This window comes from Lactuca virosa, chromosome 2, assembly GCF_052849685.1.
Source record: "Lactuca virosa cultivar CGN04683 chromosome 2, Lactuca_virosa_CGN04683_v6, whole genome shotgun sequence".
NCBI lineage: Eukaryota > Viridiplantae > Streptophyta > Magnoliopsida > Asterales > Asteraceae > Lactuca > Lactuca virosa.
This window is the reverse complement of record NC_136427.1, coordinates 165994393-166014540: the sequence shown is the minus strand read 5'-3', so window position 1 is coordinate 166014540 and position 20148 is coordinate 165994393. Positions and strand designations below refer to the sequence as shown.

General features: G+C 38.8%; 1 protein-coding gene across 1 annotated transcript; it reads left to right on the top strand.

Annotated features, from left to right (window-relative positions):
- Positions 1 to 273: 273 nt before the first annotated feature.
- NAP5 (non-intrinsic ABC protein 5) lies at positions 274 to 2462 on the top strand. Its single transcript, XM_079078711.1, has one exon. The coding sequence runs from the start codon at positions 1199 to 1201 to the stop codon at positions 2219 to 2221; it is 1023 nt and encodes a 340-aa protein (XP_078934837.1). The 5' UTR covers positions 274 to 1198; the 3' UTR covers positions 2222 to 2462.
- The last annotated feature ends 17686 nt before the right edge of the window (positions 2463 to 20148 follow it).

The window sequence follows — 20148 nt, the reverse complement described above, 5'->3', positions numbered from 1 at the left end:
GTTTGGAAGAACAGGAGTGAGAGTAAGCTTTTGAGCATAAGAAGCTCGAATCGGGAAGTTAGGAAGCGGGAGATCACCTTGTTCGATGGTTACAGACCTTCGCCGCCGCCGCCGCCGCTATCGACGTCTCCACCACCTTCTGCACTATCTACATCACCTCTAGATATCGAGAACAGAAGAGAGGTCACAGTTTCGAACATAAGAGACTCAAATTGGTGTGTTAGCAAGCTGGAAATGCCTTGGTTCACTGGCAACAACATCGATGGTTGGAAATTTGAGGCTGAAAGGTATTATTCGTTTCACAAAATGCTGGAAGATGATGAGTTGGAAGCAACAGCTAGGTCTTTTGAAGGAAATACTCTCTTGTGGTACGGCTGGGAGCACCAAAGACAACACATACGGGGTTGGGAAGAACTGAAGGGTTTGCTTCATCTCCGATACAGCTCGTCAATGGTAGAAGCGTTTTACGAACATTGTCCTACCATTTCCCTGGTCAGAAAGAAGACAGAGCAGAAGACGGCTCCGTTAAATGACGGACGGAAAGAAGTTTTGTAAAAATGGGCTTAAAAAGGATAATTGGGTCGAAATTAACATGTTGGGATCATCTATTCTAGATCAGACGATGGGCTTAACTACTAAGGTGAAGAAAAAAATAAGCCCACATTTGACGACAAAAAAACCTCCGACAACAACAATTGCACCTTTCCACGCGTCTTCTCCATCCTTTCCAGCGAATAACTCATCAACCGAAACATATCCAAGTAACAAGCAACACGACTATAGAGAAGATTATGACATCTCTCTTGACTTTTGCTTCTCGTATCTAACTCATCATGGAAAGGTTAGCTGGAACGTTGACCATCTTAAGCCGCGGAGGTCCAGTTCGATTCAAAATCAAGGGAAAATGAAGCATGTTCCGTGCCAAATTTGATTCGTAACAGAGAGGTCAGGTACTTCAGAATTCTCAAATACTTTTGTTAAGGTCTATCACTTAGATTCTGACCTTGTGGAGATATTTCACCGAGGTGATACTGATATTGCAATCCAGATAACCAGTGGAAGTTTTTCATGGGATGTTTTATCTGGTGATCCGGTTCTGAAAGATATAAATATCAAAGTTGCTCAAGGCATTAAGGCTGTTGTATGTGATAAGGTTGGGTCAAGAAAATCAAGTTTACTTTCATGTATCCTGGAAGAAATGCCTAAGTTGTCAGGAAGTGTAAAACTCAGGGGTACCAAAGCTTTTCTTGCTCAGTCTCCATGGATACATAGTGGAAAGATAGAAGAGAACATCCTATTTGGTAAAGATATGGACAGGATAAGGTATGATAAGGTTCTAGAAGCATGTGCATTGAAGAAAGACCTTGAGATTCTGCATTTTGGTGATCAAACAGTCATAGGTGATGCTCATACGGGAAGCCATTTCTATAAAGAATGTTTACTAGAATTGCTGAACTCAAAAACAGTTATTTATGTCAACCATCAAGTGGAGTTCTTGCCGACTGCTGATCTTGTCTTGGTCTTAAAAGTTGGGGGGATCAAACAAGCTGGAAGGTATGATGGCATATTGAATTTAGGAAGTGAGTATACGGAACTCGTCAGTGCTCACAACAAAGCTTTATCAGTGATTGATTTTATAAAGACTAGCTTGGGATCTAACACAACAAAAGGTATGGAGGAAGGTAGGGTTGAAGTTGAGTCACAAGATACAAAAAGACAACCGCTAGTTCAGAAAGAAGAAAGAGAAAAAGGAAGTGTTGGTTCTTCTGTATACTGGAAAGACATTACAACTACTTACGAAGGAGCACTTGTACCCTGTATACTTGTAGCCGCAACTGTTTATGAATTGCTTCAAGTTTCAAGCAATTACTGGTTGGCTTGGGCATCACCTGTGTCACAAGGGGAGGTTGGAGGATCTACACTTAAAATTGTCTATGTAGGTTTGGCATTTGGAAGCGCTTTTTGCTTATTTATTAGAGCTATGTGTCTTGCAACATCCAGGTATAATCTTCTCTCCAAGATAAAGAGGTCTTCTAGGAGCATATGGGTGTTGTACTTCATTTTCATTCACCTTGAGGACAAGGTGAAAGTTTGGGACGCCGGTATTGATAAGCCCCAGACTCTACTTGTCTATTGCAAAAGGGAAATAAAAGGCAATTGGGTGATTCCTTCTCATTATGCTGGTATTTCGCCAAAGGGGTATTTTAGTCTTTTCTTTTAATTTGTCAATGAGTGAGTCTGCAGCCAATCATGGGTGGAAACAATTGTTAGTGGGGTCAGCACATGATTATGTTGGCTGTTATTCTCTTTTGTCTTCTGTAGTCGTAGTATAAATAGTCCTTTTGTTTTAGGGAGTCAGCAGGGAAGAATTGATTTGAATAGAACTTTGTTCTTTCTTGGAGAGCTCCATTCCTCTCGAATGAATGGTATCATTATCTTAATATTATCATAGTTTGATTATCTGTTCAAGAATGTATAAGTGCCTATCATTAAGTTGTAGTTATATATAATTCAACTTCTTCTTAGTGGATTGTTGCATCCTGCTTGATTGAATTGTACTTAAAAAGCATTATATCACCCTACTTAATTGTTTATAACATCATATTTTTATTGTATTATAGTATCCAAATTTATTGAATTTTAGTGTATATGTTGATTTACAAATCTTTTGTTTTTATATGTTGATTTATATTCTTTTGCTTGGCAGGTGATTTCAGAGTTAGTTTGTACCAAAAAGTAACCATTTCGTGATTTCAAAGTATAATAATGCTTTTTTCTGTTTATGGCATTATAGTACATTGCCCCTTTTAGTGGTTGCTACATTCAATTTGGTGCAAGCATAGCCTGGCAACCCTTCTACAAAAACGGTGACAACAAAAATTAACCTATATAATAGCATTTAATGGCTTTAACAAAAATTAACCTATATAATAGCATTTAATGGCTTACAAAGACTATGATTCTGATTTCAATCATAGTCCAACCAATGTTCCAATGTAGGGGTCAAACAGGATTTGGTTTGTGATTAGAGTTTCTTGTGTGTTCTATACTTGTAATAAAAAAAGTGGCATTTGGAATAAAACGATGAACCAATGCAATATTTTGGACTTTGTGCTATCAAATGAATAATTTAATGATAGTAAAAATGATTAAGAAATTCACAGTAATAATAAAACGTCAATATGTTCCTAATAATTTGATTTTGTAATTTTTTACTATATTGAAGAATATCTTTATATGTAATTGGTAGATGGTATTGGAATTAGTTACAAATAAATGTAGATATATTTTGGTAGATTTTCATTATTCACTTGCCTATGATCAGAATATATTCCAAATTGTTAAGTAAAGTTGACACAAGCTAAACATAATTTAAGAAACAAATATCATGTCAAATTGTGTAAAATGATTATAGGAGTCATGAATTTGTATGCGAGAGTTGTATTGGTCTATTGATTTTATTTATGACACTTACAAATTAAAATAAACAAAAATATTGATAATATTCCGAAATAAAACCACACAACATAATACTTTTAATTCTATAAATGCTAATATAGTTTGCAATTGTTTCGGGATAAGCATCCGAATTTATTAATGATTGTTTTTTCAACATTATTTTATCAAAATACTTTATCCATTTTTTTTATAGTTTTTTACTATTCAATACTGGGAAATACTTAAAATAGTTTTTGAAAAGGGAAAAAACATATACTTAGCGATTAAAACAGAAACAAATAATTCAACCCATTTCTCTTTTCACATTCTATTAATGTTGTGATGTGTTTCAATACTAAAAAGCTCCATAATTATTTTAAAAATAAGTAAAATAACTTGATACAATCATTTAGAGAGGTTCGTGAAATGTTCTTAAAATGATTGGAATTCATAAAAAAAAACTAATCGTTTGTAGTAACTAATTTATGAAAAAATATCTGCATCCGTCGCTTGGCGCGGGTAACGGCTAGTATATATATATATATATATATATATATATATATATATATATATATATATATATATATATATATATATATATATATATATATATATATATATATATATATATATATAAAAGTTCAATTACTTTCGTTCATTTTATATTTTCATTTCTAAGTTATATTTGTATTATACATTATAAAAGAAATTGGAAATACTTTTATGCTATGTTTTCGAGTTTTTTAAAGAAAGAAAATGGAAGGAACCAGGAGGACATATGTGCTCTCGATTTTTTTAAGAGCAGGGAAAGAAAAAAGAAAGAAACATGTTCTCTAGTTTTATTTAACAGGAAAATGAAAAAAAAATAGTAGAATTAGAGTGGAAGATAATGGAAATACTTCCATTATCTTCCACTCTGATGTATATTTGTATAATGGAAATAATGTATATTTGTATTATACATTATAAAAGAAATTGGAAATATTTTTATGCTATGTTTTCGAGTTTTTTTAAGAAAGAAAATGGTAGGAACGAGGACATATGTGCACTCAATTTATTTAAGAGAATGAAAAGAAAAAGGAAAGAAACATGTTCTCTAGTTTTATTTAAGAGGATAATGAAAAAAAAAATAGTAGAATTATAGTGGAAGATAATGAATGTTTTTCATGAAATGTTTTCTCCTATTTTTTGGATGATTAGGAAGGAGAAACAAAGGAGGGAAAAAGAATTCTCTAGGGATAACGACTTAAAAGGGTCATATATTTTTCGATTTGTACACATTTAGTTACTAAGTTACATTTTGTGTCCACATTTCCCCATTAAACTTGTTTAAATGTTCAAAAAACATCTTTATGACATGCTATCGTGGGTTTAGTCGGTTTCTGGCGTCTTTGGCAGCACCGACGAGATTTCGGTCATCTTCTTTGGCGAGTGTTCAAATGTAATTTTTTTTCTTTTTGTAAGTTGTTGAAAGGAAGCAATCAACCATCATAGATCTCCAAATCCATCATTCCTCATTCTCCTTCCATAGAAAATCAAGAATATGGGAAAGGGAGCAAAACCTCCAAATTAGGGTTCATAAGATTCTCGTTTCACAAATGCATACAAGAAATCAACAAGAACAAAAAGGGTCGATTCATTGCAGAAATTAGTGATCCATTGAAGAAAGCTAGGGGTTGGCTTGATACCTTCGATTGGCAGAGGATGTTGCTCATGCTTACGACGCCACAAAAACCTTTAACGATTGCGTCAACGAGTCAACATCAACAAAACCCTAACAATCTCCATCCTTTCTTTGACTCTCTAGAACTCCAAACTGTTGTTCTTTAGAGGCCAGCGTGTAGGGTTTGGATTGTACCTTCGATTCAGTGGGGTCTTTCAGTTGTCTAAGACCACCGATTAAGGCAAATTTTGCTTCTTCTTCTGTGGTGGTCGATGAAGAATCAAAAGAAGAAGAAGACAATGGTGATGACCTTCACTACACAGAGCTTCATCCATTTGTTACAAATTCAAATATCTGTGCATGTGAGTGCTCTTCTTCAGTTTATGTTCTTCATCAGTTTAGGTTCTTTGATTTTGTTACAAACTCAAACAATTTATGTGTTTATGTTCTTGAATTTATCATATTTGTTTTTGATTTATGGGTTGGAGGCTTGGAGCATCATGAGTTTGTGTATGTTCTTAAGTAGATGAAGTTAAAAAATGGAAGTATATGTCACACCCCCAAACCAGAACGGCGGAAACGTTCGGGGGCGGAAGACGTCATGCTCAGTATCATAACCATAGTGAAGAAAGTAAAACACAACCATCATAGATATAATTTAAAAGGTTACATTGTTTCAAAATAATACATGTTTTCCAAATAAATTACATATGATGATAAAATGTAGCAAAAGAATCCACGCCTTAGCGTCTTGACTTCAGAAATCTTGTAGTTACCTGTATTACTGATTACCTGAGAATACAAGTTGTTTTGAAAGAGTATCAACATAAAGCTGGTGAGTTCATAAGTATTTTATGAAAAAATGAATGTTGTTTCCTTAACGTTTGTTACAAGTTTGTCTCCAGAAAATCCAATATTTTCTAAAGGGTTTGTTGTACTCTTAACCGAAACAAGACTTAGTATGTGTAAGTAAATCGTCATACTTATGTGTGTGTTTTATTATTTAAATAAAACTCCTTTGTATAAAGCCTTAGAATTTCCGTGAACTGTATGTTTGTTAATATTCCATTGGAGATGTTATAACCATACTAAAGACTAGATGGCCTCGTATGCGACGTTCTTCAGGTGTCGGAATGTTATGACACTTGTCACCCCAGACCTGCCGGTCTAGCTGTTGCAAGCAGCTCAGGTGCGGGTTTGTCGGACCCAGTATAGATCTATACACAACTATCACGTTCTCCCTCCAGGAGATTCTGATTATAACTAAAGGACTTTTCTATGGTACTTAGAGTACCCCGAAGGAGAATGTCTCACAAATATTCATTAGCAAGTTCACATAGCATGTAGTAAAAGTTTCGTTTCGTAAATCGAAAGTGTTACCGCTTTCTTTGTTAAATGAAGTGTTATATTATAGTTTATTAAAAGTGTTGTATGATGGTATGAAACATTGTTATGTATGTATATGTATTTCAAATAAATGACATTTAAAAATACTAAGTGTAAATCTTACACACCTTGCTCAACATGTTACAAGGTGTAAATAACTCTTAAATATGTATTTGATAGTTTTACCCTTAACTGTCACTGTTTTTGAGTAATTTTAGAAAAATCATCGTAAGTCGAAAACTAAATCCGTAAACTCTGCGTGTTTGGAAAAAGAGTCTACTGTATCTATAAATTTTCCCATAATTTTTGGTGGTCTCAAATCAGTGTGAAAATGTTCATTTTCACAACTGGTCCGATTTTTGTTGCTGCAGTGATAAGCAGTTTTGTAAAAATCACCATAAATTGTAGAAAAATCGTATGGAAATGTGCAAGTAGTCATTTTAAAGGTATAAACCTGAACTATTTTTATATTAAACAGTTTTGAAAAATATTAAGTTTAAGTTGGGTAAAACAGTCCGTGAACAGGTCACAGCTTTTCTGTTGTAATCTGTCAAGTTAAGTTTGGAATATGCTTTGGTGTTTTAACTTGTATCCCCCCCCCCCCTCCCCCCTGAAAACTGAAGAAAACTAGAAAATGTAGGGGTATGAACTCACCTTGAGTGATGACTTGAATATGCTTTGGTGTTTTAACTTGTATCCCCCCCCCCCTGAAAACTGAAGAAAACCAGAAAATGTAGGGGTATGAACTCACCTTGAGTGATGACTTGAAGAGTGGAAGTTTGAAGTTAAGGAATATCAAGTCAAGAGCACTTGATGAACACGCGGATGCTCGGATGACCCTAAGAGTGATTTTTTTGGTGTTAAGATATGAGTCGATGATCCAAGAGTGTTATGAAATTATGGAGTAACACTTGAGCTTAGATGGAATACTTACCAAAAAGTGCAATAGCAACTCAAGAACACTAGCACAATGTGGTGGGAAGTAGAGAGAAAAGAAGCTTTCTTGAGGTGGTATGAGAAGTGTGTGTGTATGTTTGAAATGAGCAAGTAAATCAAGAAATCCTCCAGGGATTTGTTTATATAGAAGGTGGCTGGAGCAACTTGTGAGTTTGAAGTGATGTGTGCATTGGTTTGTGTGATGTGGATAAGGTGGCAAATGAGAGGGTGACACATGAAGGGCAAGTGGGCACACTTGACCCACTTGATGATCTATGCTATTTTAAATTAATAAATCCTTGAAAAATAATTAAAATAAGAGTTATGGGGGTTAAAAATGATAAAAATATGAATTTGGTGAAAAAATCCCGTCAAAATGTCAAAACGGGCTTAGGAAGCGAAAGTGGTCGAAAACCGGACAATATGGACCGAACCTGCGAGGTTCGGCTCCATAGAAGTGAGAACCGAGAGAAGGGAAAGAAGGAACCGAGAGAAGGAGAAGACCGAAGGTCCGAAGGGAGGGCGCGAGGGTCTCGGATGGGGGGCCGAAGTTCGGTCCTTGCTGCTGGCTTCGGTCCGAGATGGCTTCTGACACTTTCGCTTCTGACAATTTCGCTTCTGACAAGTTCGGCTCCTAAGAGGTTCGGCTCCTAAGAGGGGTTTCGGTTCCTAAGAGGGGTTTCGGCTCTAATTAGCTGTTTTTCGAGAAATCTTTCCGTTTTGCGTGATTTTTGACCAAGTTCAGGGTCGGGATGACCCGGGTGACTATAAAAAGTTTGAGAGATATTTTGGGAGAGATTTCACGTACTTGGATAGATTTGGGAGAGATTTCACATACTTGGAGAGATCTGGGAGAGATTTCACATACTTGGAGAGATTTGGGAGAGATTTCACATACTTGGAGAGATTTCACATACTTGGAGAGATTTCACATACTTGGAGAGATTTGGGAGAGATTTCACATACTTGGAGAGATTTGAGAGAGATTTCACATACTTGGAGAGATTTCACATACTTGGAGAGATTTGAGAGAGATTTCACATACTTGGAGAGATTTGGGAGAGATTTCACATACTTGGAGAGATTTGGGAGAGATTTCACATACTTGGAGAGATTTGAGAGAGATTTCACATACTTGGAGAGATTTGGGAGAGATTTCACATACTTGGAGAGATTTGGGAGAGATTTCATCTTAGCCATTATTATCACATAATCTCGTAATGTAAGGTTCGTGAACCCCGTTATACTTGGTTTATGATGGTTTTAAGTCCCCGAAAGGGTCCTTAGTCGTGTTTTGATGCGTTTAACTCCCTTTTTAGGGTTTTTACATTGCTAACACATAGATTTTTCGAGACACTTGAATTCTTGACATACAATTGCACCTTTTTCTACATAGAATAACTTTTGACATTCAAGTACAAATTAAGTTTGACCGGTTTGACTTGTTGACCTTGACTTGTTGACTTTGACTTGAATTTGACGGTTGTCACATTATCCCCCCGTTAGAAGGAATTTCGTCCCGAAATTTGCATTTTGAGTGGGACTTCAAGGATTGGGGAATAGATGTGGGTACTTTTGTTTCATTTGGTCCTCACGTTCCCAAGTAAATTCGGGTCCTCGTTTGGCGTTCCACCGGACCTTTACGATGTGAATGCGGCTTTGTTTCGTCGATTTGACTTCTCGGTCCATGATTTCAACAGGTTCCTCTACAAAGTGGAGGTTCTCGTTGATCTCAATTTCTTCCAAAGGAATGACGAGGGTCTCGTCAAACAAACATTTCTTCAGGTTTGACACATGAAAGGTAGGATGGACGTGGTTGAGTTCCTGTGGTAATCGTAGCTTGTATGCCACCGGGCCAATCCTGGAGAGGATTTCGAATGGCCCGATATACCTTGGATTTAATTTCCCACGTTTCCCAAAACGTATTAACCCCTTCCAAGGTTATACTTTCAGAAGTACTCGATCTCCAACTTCGAACTCCAAAGGTTTTCGTCTCTTATCCGCGTAGCTCTTTTGTCGGTCTTGCGAAGCCTTCATCCGCTCTCGAATTTGGACGATCTTCTCGGTTGTTTCCCTTATGATCTCCGGACCAGTGAGTGTGCTGTTAGGGACTTGTCCTTTTTCTAATTGCGTATCGCCCACCTCATCCCATCACAGGGGTGATCTGCACTTACGGCCATAGAGGGCTTCGAACGGAGCAACTTTGATGCTAGTGTGATAACTATTATTGTAGGAAAACTCAATAAGAGGTAAATGAGTATCCCACGCTTTACCAAAGTCTATCACACAAGCTCTTAGCATGTCCTCTAATGTTTGAATGGTTCTTTCACTATGTCCGTCTGTTTGTGGGTGGTAGGTTGTGCTCATGTCCAGCCTAGTCCCCATAGCTTTCTGTAGTGACTGCCAGAATCGTGATGTGAATCTACTATCTCTGTCGGAGATAATGGATATCGGTACTCCGTGAAGGCGCACTATTTCTCTAATGTAGATCCTTGTCAGCTTCTCCATTTTGTCTGTCTCTTTTATTGGTAGGAAGTGTGCGGATTTGGTTAATCTGTCGACGATTACCCAGGTGGTGTCAAGTCCACCCGTGGTCTTAGGTAACTTGGTAATGAAATCCATCGTAATCCGCTCCCACTTCCACTCGGGTATCTCTGGTTGTTGAAGTAGTCCTGAGGGCTTTTGATATTCCACCTTAACCTTGGCGCAAGTCAGGCACTTGCCCACAAAGGTAGCTATTTCCGCTTTCATGTTCGGCCACCAATACATCTTCTTGAGGTCTAAGTACATCTTGTCTGAGCCGGGATGCACGGAGTAGCGAGTTTTATGAGCTTCGTTCATGACAACGTCCCTGAATCCACCAAATTTTGGTGTCCAGATCCGGTTCATAAGACAACGAACTCCGTCATCTCTGACTTCAAGATTTTTGTTCATTCCTCTCAATGCTTCACCTGTCACGTTCTCTGGCTTCAAGGCTTCTTCCTGAGCTTCCTTGATTTGCGCGGACAGGTGTGAGTGGATGGTCATGGTTAATGCCTTTACTCGGCGGCCCGAGTACTCCTTTCTGCTTAAAGCGTCTGCAACCACGTTGGCCTTTCCGGGGTGATAACGAATCTCACATTCGTAATCGTTTAGCAATTCCACCCATCGTCTTTGTCTCATGTTGAGTTCCTTCTGGTTGAGGATATGCTGGAGGCTTTTGTGATTGGTGAAGATGGTGCACTTGGTGCCGTAAAGGTAATGCCTCCAGATTTTTAGGGCGAAAACTACTGCTCCTAATTCAAGGTCGGGCATCGTGTAGTTTACCTCATGCGTCTTCAGTTGTCTTGAGGTGTAGGCAATGACTTTTCCTCGTTGCATTAACACACACCCTAGACCTTGGTTTGATGCATCGCAGTAAACCACAAAGTCTTCGGTTCCATCCGGTAGGGACAAGATCGGAGCACTGCACAGAGTTCGTTTTAGTGTTTGGAATGCAGCCTCTTGCTTATCTCCCCAGATGAACGTCACCCCTTTTTGAGTCAGGGTGGTGAGGGGTTTTGCGATTTTGGAGAAGTTTTGAATGAATCTTCGATAGTAACCAGCGAGCCCTAAAAATTGTCGGATCTCCGTGGGTGTTCTTGGTGTTGCCCAACTTTCAATCGCCTTGATCTTTGAAGGTTCCACATGGATTCCTTCCTTGCTGACTACATGTCCGAGGAAATTCACCTCTCGAATCTAGAACTCGCACTTTGAGAATTTTGCGTATAATTTCTCCGCCTTCAGCGTCTCCAGGACTTGACGTAAATGCTGGCTGTGTTCTTCCTTACTTCGGGAGTAGACTGGTATATCATCGATGAAAACAATCACAAACTTGTCTAAGTAAGGTCGACACACCCGATTCATCAGATCCATAAACGTTGCGGGTGCATTTGTTAAGCCGAAAGGCATCACTACAAATTCGTAGTGACCATAGCGCGTCCTGAAAGCTGTATTGGGAATACCCTCTTCTTGAACTCGTAGCTGATGGTACCCAGATCTAAGGTCAATCTTCGAGAAGAAACTCGCTCCTTGTAGCTGGTCGAAGAGGTCATCGATTCGAGGCAAAGGGTATCGGTTTTTGATGGTGAGTTTGTTTAGTTCACGGTAGTCAATACACATGCGGAACGATTCATCCTTCTTCTTAACGAACAAAACCGGTGCTCCCCAAGGCGAGAAGCTTGGTCTAATGAAGCCTTTGCTCAATAGTTCGTTCAGTTGACTGGACAGTTCCTGCATTTCGGCCGGGGCTAGACGGTATGGTGATTTGGCTACGGGGGTAGCTCCGGGAATTAAGTCGATTCGGAATTCGACTTGCCGAGGAAGGGGCACTCCTGGAAGGTCTTCCGGGAATACATTGGGGAAATTGCAAACCTCCGGAATGTCCTTGATGTCTCTCGTTCGTTGACCCTTATCTACGACGTGGGCTAGGAAGGCGTGGTACTCCTTGCGGAGATACTTTTGAGCCTTGATACAAGAGATGATCTGGACGTTTGAGCTAGGTTTGTAGCCATAAACGACGAGAGCGTCGCCACTTGGCAGATTAAGGCGAACGGCCTTTTCGTGACATAGGATTTCAGCATGGTGAGGGCATAACCAATCCATTCCAATGATAACATCAAAACTTTTTATGGTGACTGACATTAGGTCAATTTGGAAAGAGTGATTGTTTAAGGTGAGGGTACACCTGGTGTAAATATCGTTAGTGTTCTCTGTTTTTCTGTTAGCCATTTCTACGGTGAATGTGTCTTTTAGTGTTTGTGGTGTTTGATTAAGCAAGCATTTAAATTGGTGGCGCACGAAGCTTTTCTCCGCGCCACTATCGAAAAGAATGCATGCGTATGAATTGTTGAGGAGAAACGTACCCGTAACCACAGTTGGATCTGCGACGGCCTCCTCATGACCTATCGCCAGAACTCTGCTCACTCTGCCGGGGTTGGGGTTTCTTGCCTTTGGGCAGTTTCGTTTAAAGTGTCCTGCTTCTCCACAACCATAGCAGGTTTGACTTGCTCCGGCGTTGGCAGCTTGTGCGTTCGGTTGGACTGGAGTCCTACAGAATCAGGCGGTGTGCCCCTTTTTGTTACAGTTGGTGCAATGCATTTCACGGCATGCACCGTTGTGGTGGTAGCTGCATTTGTTGCACTTGGGCAGGTTCCCGGCGTATTGCCTTATCGGAGTAGGGTTGGCAGTGGTCGTGGCAGCGTGCACTGCAACCACTTGTTGTTTCTTGGCAGGGTCTTGAGTAGGCTGGCCCTTTTTCTTGTTCCAGAATTTTCTTTTGTTGTTTCCCCCTTTTGCTTGCTCGGAGGTGGTCGTTACAGTGCTACGGCTGGCGTTATGGTCAATGAGTTGTTGTGCCAGTTCCTTGGCACTGTCAAAGGTAATTGGCTTTGAGGCCAATACGTGTCCTTGGACTTGGGGAGAGAGTCCCCATATGTACCTTTCCACCTTCTTACTTTCCGTCGGAACCATTCCTGGGCACAACATGGCCAGATCGTTGAACCTTGAGGTGTAAGGCAGGATGTCAGAGCCCGTCATTTTGAGACCCCAGAATTCTTCTTCTAGCTTCTGTATCTCGCCCTTGGGGCAGTACTCCTTCATCAACATGGTTTTTAGATCTTCCCATGATATTGCATTAGCCACCGGGAGTGTTAGCGTTTTGACGTGGCCTTTCCACCAGGTGAGGGCTCTTTCGGAGAACGTGCATGCAGCAAATTTAACCTTGCTTGCTTCAGGGCATGCACATATTTCGAAGATGGTCTCGGTTTTCTCGAACCATTGCAGCAAGGCTATAACACCTCCGCTTCCGTTGAAGGTTTTGGGCTTGCCGTTTGTAAAGTCTTTGTAGGTACACTCTCTCGAGCGTCCCTAAACGTCGCCATTGTTAGAATTCGAGGCACCACTACCTGCACCGCCAGAATTAGTGGGTTTGATTTGAGCTATCGCGACTGCTACTGCGGCCGCCACCGCAGCCTGGAACATGGCTGGGTCGAACTGAGGAGGTGGTGGTGGGGGTGGTGCAGTCCCAGCTGCGCCGTTGCGTCTAGGATTTCTACGAGGTGGCATTTTCTGCCAATTATCAAGAACGAAAAGACGATAAGTCTTTGATACAAGTCGAGTCTTAAACTAAACATTATTAGTTCTTTATGTGCATCATGATTCCGACTTGTAAGAATGTTGTAAGAATCCATTCATTCCAGAAGTCTATGAAATATAGACTTTGTGAATTTCGATAGTATTGATTCTCCTGAAATGTCTGTGATAGTATCCATACCGGGTCCAACCAACAATCGCTTGATGTATAATATTTACATGTAATTAAGATTAAATAAACTTTCGAATCTAATGGGTCTGCCCTGGGTCCACAACCAAACAAGGACAGGATCCAAGGCGGAACCACCATTTCTAGGTCGACATGGTCTCAATTACATATAATTTTGGTTTATACCTCAGGCGATCATAGGTTGATCACCAGTAAAAAAAAATTCATCTGAAAATTGTTCATGTTATGAATCTGATGTAGTGTTCCCAATAAAACAAATGGCGCGTCAATATCATTGATATAACTTAGTATACAATACTTGGAAAAATTTGACCCTACTAGGGGTCTATGCTACATCAATGTACGGAAAATTTTGACCGCCTAACAGATCCGGGAAGAGTAAACACTTAAATCGCGAGATCAGACATAAAATACTAGAAAATAATAGTAATATTTATCCGCAAACTAGATTAAATTGGAGCGAGCAATGCAATACTACTTTCGGCGGTTGAAGCTCTGAGGATCACGAAGTGTAGACACGAAGTTCCTCATTTCAGCTCGGGATTCCGCCGCTTGGCGCTCTGCTTCAGCCAGGCGTCCTTCAAAAGTGGCTCGGTGTTCTCGGAGTTCTTGCACTTCAGCTCGGGTTGCAGCCATTTCCCGTTGAAGAAGCTCGGTGCGGTCCCGAGTCTGATCGTGGTCATCATGCAACCGGAGAATGCGATCGGAGTTGACTTGGTTGATGGCACCAACTTCCATGAGGTGGCGGAGGTTTACTCTTGTTTGCTCCTCGTGGCGTGCGACACGGTGAACCATAACAGGAAGGGCTCGGTCGGCTGATCCTCCCCTGCTGAGGTCGTAAAAACCTTGCTGCATGCCATAGGGAGGTCGTTGACATTGCTCTCGACTCCATCGATGTATAGTTTCGGCCCATTGGGGGGTCGGGCCCTGGTAGTGTTGTGGAAGAATAGGGGCAGGGTGTGGATTGTAAACTTCGGGTTCCGAATCGGTTCCATCTGAGTCTTCTTCTTCTTCTTCACCGTCTACTGATTCTTCCTCTTCCATGGGTTCCTCATCTTCCATGGGTTCTTCTTCGGGATCTTCCTCTGGGTCTTCCACAATCCAACCGACATTCCCTTGGTTGGGGAAATAGGGATCACCCGACAAATGAAATCCTGCCATCGTACCTGTGCGAGAATAGGGATAAGGAGGAAAGTCGCGAGAAACTTTGGGAATAAGAAGTTAGTTATGGTAGTTATGGTTATTACGGCTTTTCGTGTTAAAATACTCCTATAGTATTTTTAAGTTTGATTCTTGAAATCTTTAGTAAGTTGCAGACTTGTTGCTCACCATGATCCTTCTTCGGCATATATTGGTCCTACCTTGGCTAAATATAGTTGATCAGGCTATATTCATCCAAGATCTGACTACATACCCCGAAGCTGGACCATGGTGTCCAACTTGTCTTAATACTTTTATGTTATTACCTTTATGATACTTAATTGATGAGTGCGGTTGTATGTGTACTTTTATAAAAATACAGATTTTTATTTTAAAAGTACTTTTGAAAAGCTACGTCAGAGAATTTGTCCCGTTGTGTTTATAGTTTGTATATCTTATGCGGTTCGATATACTTAGTTCACTATAAACAAAGCTCTGATACCAATCTGTCACACCCCCAAACCAGAACGGCGGAAACGTTCGGGGGCGGAGGACGTCATGCTCAGTATCATAACCATAGTGAAGAAAGTAAAACACAACCATCATAGATATAATTTAAAAGGTTACATTGTTTCAAAATAATACATGTTTTCCAAATAAATTAGATATGATGATAAAATGTAGCAAAAGTATTCACGCCTTAGCGTCTTGACATCAGAAATCTTGTAGTTACCTGTATTACTGATTACCTGAGAATACAAGTTGTTTTGAAAGAGTATCAGCATAAAGCTGGTGAATTCATAAGTATTTTATGAAAAAATGAATGTTGTTTCCTTAACGTTTGTTACAAGTTTGTCTCCAGAAAATCCAATATTTTCTAAAGGGTTTGTTGTAGTCTTAACCGAAACAAGACTTAGTATGTGTAAGTAAATCGTCATACTTATGTGTGTGTTTTATTATTTAAATAAAACTCATTTGTATAAAGCCTTAGAATTTCCGTGAACTGTATGTTTGTTAATATTCCATGCGAGATGTTATAACCATACTAAAGACTAGATGGCCTCGTATGCGACGTTCTTCAGGTGTCGGAATGTTATGACACTTGTCACCCCAGACCTGCCGGTCTAGCTGTTGCAAGCAGCTCAGGTGCGGGTTTGTCGGACCCAGTATAGATCTATACACAACTATCACGTTCTCCCTCCAGGAGATTCTGATTATAACTAAAGGACTTTTCTATGGTACTTAGAGTACCCCGAAGGAGAATGTCTCACAAATATTCATTAGCGAGTTCACATAGCATGTAGTAAAAGTTTCGTTTCGTAAATCGAAAGTGTTACCGCTTTCTTTGTTAAATGAAGTGTTCTATTATAGTTTATTAAAAGTGTTGTATAATGGTATGAAACCTTGTTATGCATGTATATGTATTTCAAATAAATGACATTTAAAAATACTAAGTGTAAATCTTATACACCTTGCTCAACATGTTACAAGGTGTAAATAACTCTTAAATATGTATTTGACAGTTTTACCCTTAACTGTCACTGTTTTTGAGTAATTTTAGAAAAATCATTGTAAGTCGAAAACTAAATCCGTAAACTCTCAGTGTTTGGAAAAAGAGTCTACTGTATCCATAAATTTTCCCATAATTTTTGGTGGTCTCAAATCAGTGTGAAAATGTTCATTTTCACAACTGGTCCGATTTTTGTTGCTGTAGTGATAGACAGTTTTGTAAAAATCACCATAAATTGTAGAAAAATCGTATGGAAATGTGCAAGTAGTCATTTTAAAGGTATAAACCTGAACTATTTTCATATTAAACAGTTTTGAAAAATAATAAGTTTAAGTTGGGTAAAACAGTCCGTGAATAGGTCACAACTTTTCTGTTGTAATCTGTCAAGTTCAGTTTGGAATATGCTTTGGTGTTTTAACTTGTATCCCCCCCCCCCCCCTGAAAACTAAAGAAAACTAGAAAATGTAGTGGTATGAACTCACCTTGAGTGATGACTTGAAGAGTTGAAGTTTGAAGTTAAGGAATATCAAGTCAAGAGCACTTGATGAACACACGGATGCTCGGATGACCCTAAGAGTGATTTTTTTGGTGTTAAGATATGAGTCGATGATCCAAGAGTGTTATGAAATTATGGAGTAACACTTGAGCTTAGATGGAATACTTACCAAAAAGTGCAGTAGCAACTCAAGAACACTAGCACACTGTGGTGGGAAGTAGAGAGAAAAGAAGCTTTCTTGAGGTGGTATGAGAAGTGTGTGTGTATGTTTGAAATGAGCAAGTAAATCAAGAAATCCTCCAGGGATTTCTTTATATAGAAGGTGGCTGGAGCAACTTGTGAGTTTGAAGTGATGTGTGCATTGGTTTGTGTGATGTGGATAAGGTGGCAAATGAGAGGGTGACACATGAAGGGCAAGTGGGCACACTTGACCCACTTGATGATCTATGCTATTTTAAATTAATAAATCCTTGAAAAATAATTAAAACAAGAGTTCTGGGGGTTAAAAATGATAAAAATATGAATTTGGTGAAAAAATCCCGTCAAAATGTCAAAAACGGGCTTAGGAAGCGAAAGTGGTCGAAAACCGGACAATATGGACCGAACTTGCGAGGTTCGGCTCCATAGAAGTGAGAACCGAGAGAAGGGAAAGAAGGAACCGAGAGAAGGAGGAGAAGACCGAAGGTCCGAAGGGAGGGTGCGAGGGTCTCGGATGGGGGGCCGAAGTTCGGTCCTTGCTGTTGGCTTCGGTCCGAGATGGCTTCTGACACTTTCGCTTCTGACAATTTCGCTTCTGACAAGTTCGGCTCCTAAGAGGTTCGGCTCCTAAGAGGGGTTTCGGTTCCTAAGAGGGGTTTCGGCTCTAATTAGTTGTTTTTTCGAGAAATCTTTCCGTTTTGCGTGATTTTTGACCAAGTTCAGGGTCGGGATGACCCGGGTGACTATAAAAAGTTTGAGAGATATTTTGGGAGAGATTTCACGTACTTGGATAGATTTGGGAGAGATTTCACATACTTGGAGAGATTTGGGAGAGATTTCACATACTTGGAGAGATTTGGGAGAGATTTCACATACATGGAGAGATTTCACATACTTGGAGAGATTTGGGAGAGATTTCACATACTTGGAGAGATTTGGGAGAGATTTCACATACTTGGAGAGATTTCACATACTTGGAGAGATTTGGGAGAGATTTCACAGACTTAGAGAGATTTCACATACTTGGAGAGATTTCACATACTTGGAGAGATTTCACATACTTGGAGAGATTTGGGAGAGATTTCACATACTTGGAGAGATTTGGGAGAGATTTCACATAGTTGGAGAGATTTGGGAGAGATTTCACATACTTGGAGAGATTTGACAGAGATTTCACATACTTGGAGAGATTTGACAGAGATTTCACATACTTGGAGAGATTTGGGAGAGATTTCATCTTAGCCATTATTATCACATAATCTCGTAATGTAAGGTTCGTGAACCCCGTTATACTTCATTTATGATGGTTTTAAGTCCCCGAAAGGGTCCTTAGTCGTGTTTTGATGCGTTTAACTCCCTTTTTAGGGATTTTACATTGCTAACACATAGATTTTTCGAGACACTTGAATTCTTGACATACAATTACACCTTTTTCTACATAGAATAACTTTTGACATTCAAGTACAAATTAAGTTTGACCGGTTTGACTTGTTGACCTTGACTTGTTGACTTTGACTTGAATTTGACGGTTGTCACAGTATATGTGTTCTTGATCTAAAAATCAAAAAATCAAATTGTTTTACATTTTTGGCTGAATACTCATCGGAGAAGACAACCGGAGTCTCATCGGAGCTGCCAAATATGTCGAAAACCTGCTATAACAAGTCATAATAATGTTTTTTGAACAGATAAATAAGTTCAATGAGAAAATGTGGGAAAAATCAATGACTAAATGTGTACAAAACAAAAAATAGATTACACTTTTAAGTCATTATCTCAATTTTCTTCCTTTCCTCCTTTTTATTTCCTTCCTTTTCTTTTTCTTGCCGTTATTTAAAAATAATAATAATAAATAAAATAAAAAATAAAAAACTCAAGGGCGTCATACATACCTTTAATATATTATATATAAAGAAAAAAAAATAACAACCTACCATATTGCTCATAGGCATGTCGATACCAAACTATATAAGTAACTTAAAAATGCTTCATGGATATTGTAAGTTTATTTTTTTGTCTTTATATATTATCTATGTTAGTTGCACCAATAAAAATATGATGACAACAATTCTTTATTGAGTATTGTGTTTCGATGGGGGTTAAAAACAATTTACATGTGTGCCTTCACTTCTCTGTTGGGCAGAAGAGAAAAAAAAATATTGGAATGGATAATCACACTATCAGAGTAGTAACCTCATACAACCCCAATGGACTGGAGAACAATATGGCACCTTGGACTTGAAGACGGGTTTTGATTCTCTCCTATTCTCTTATCACATTTTTTCCAAGGGGCTATTTGTTTTTTGAAACAAAAATTCTTGTGGATCACCTTTGCAACCCTTTACAGCAGAAGAGGTGGACTAAACGACTACAGACTGTAATAAGAAACGTGTTTGTTTTTTAACATCTGCAGCTGCAGATATTAAAAAAATAAAATAAACTCATTTTTATATAATGAAAATAATTTTTTAATACCGAAAATTTACTAATGTATGAAAATTCAACAAAAAATAATGGTATTTCAACAAAAATAATGATATTTAAGCAAAAAATTATCATTATTCGATATAAAAAAACAAAAAAAAAATCATTTAGCAAGAATAAACAAAAAAAAGAAAAAAAAAGGTGAAACAATAATTCAACAACATATAATCAAAATTCATCAAGATTTCAGCAAGGAAAAAAGAAGAAGAGATGGGAAGAGGCTAATGGGTACGGGTATACCGGGTTTCATGTTCTCCATCCCCATACCCGAATTCACATCCCCATCCTCATACCCGACTCCATCCCCATCGGGGATTAAAAATCTATCCACATCCCCATCCCCAATGGGGATCGGGGATCCCCAATGGGTAATCGAGTATTTTTCCCCATTACAAAGTTTTGAACGTTTATGAAAAAATAACACATGGTTATAAATTAACCAACACAATAAAAACTAATAGAAATAATATATAGCACTATAATCACCGAATGTCTTCAAACATGAACAATAACATTCAACTTTACAAATTAAACTACTTTTTTTTGCAAAAAATAAGTATTTCAAAAATTACACGTTTGATTGTTGAACAACCTTA

Bases quoted from the DNA above. Each gene is read 5' to 3' on its own strand.
- NAP5 (XM_079078711.1), top strand. From the start codon at position 1,199: ATGCCTAAGTTGTCAGGAAGTGTAAAACTCAGGGGTACCAAAGCTTTT.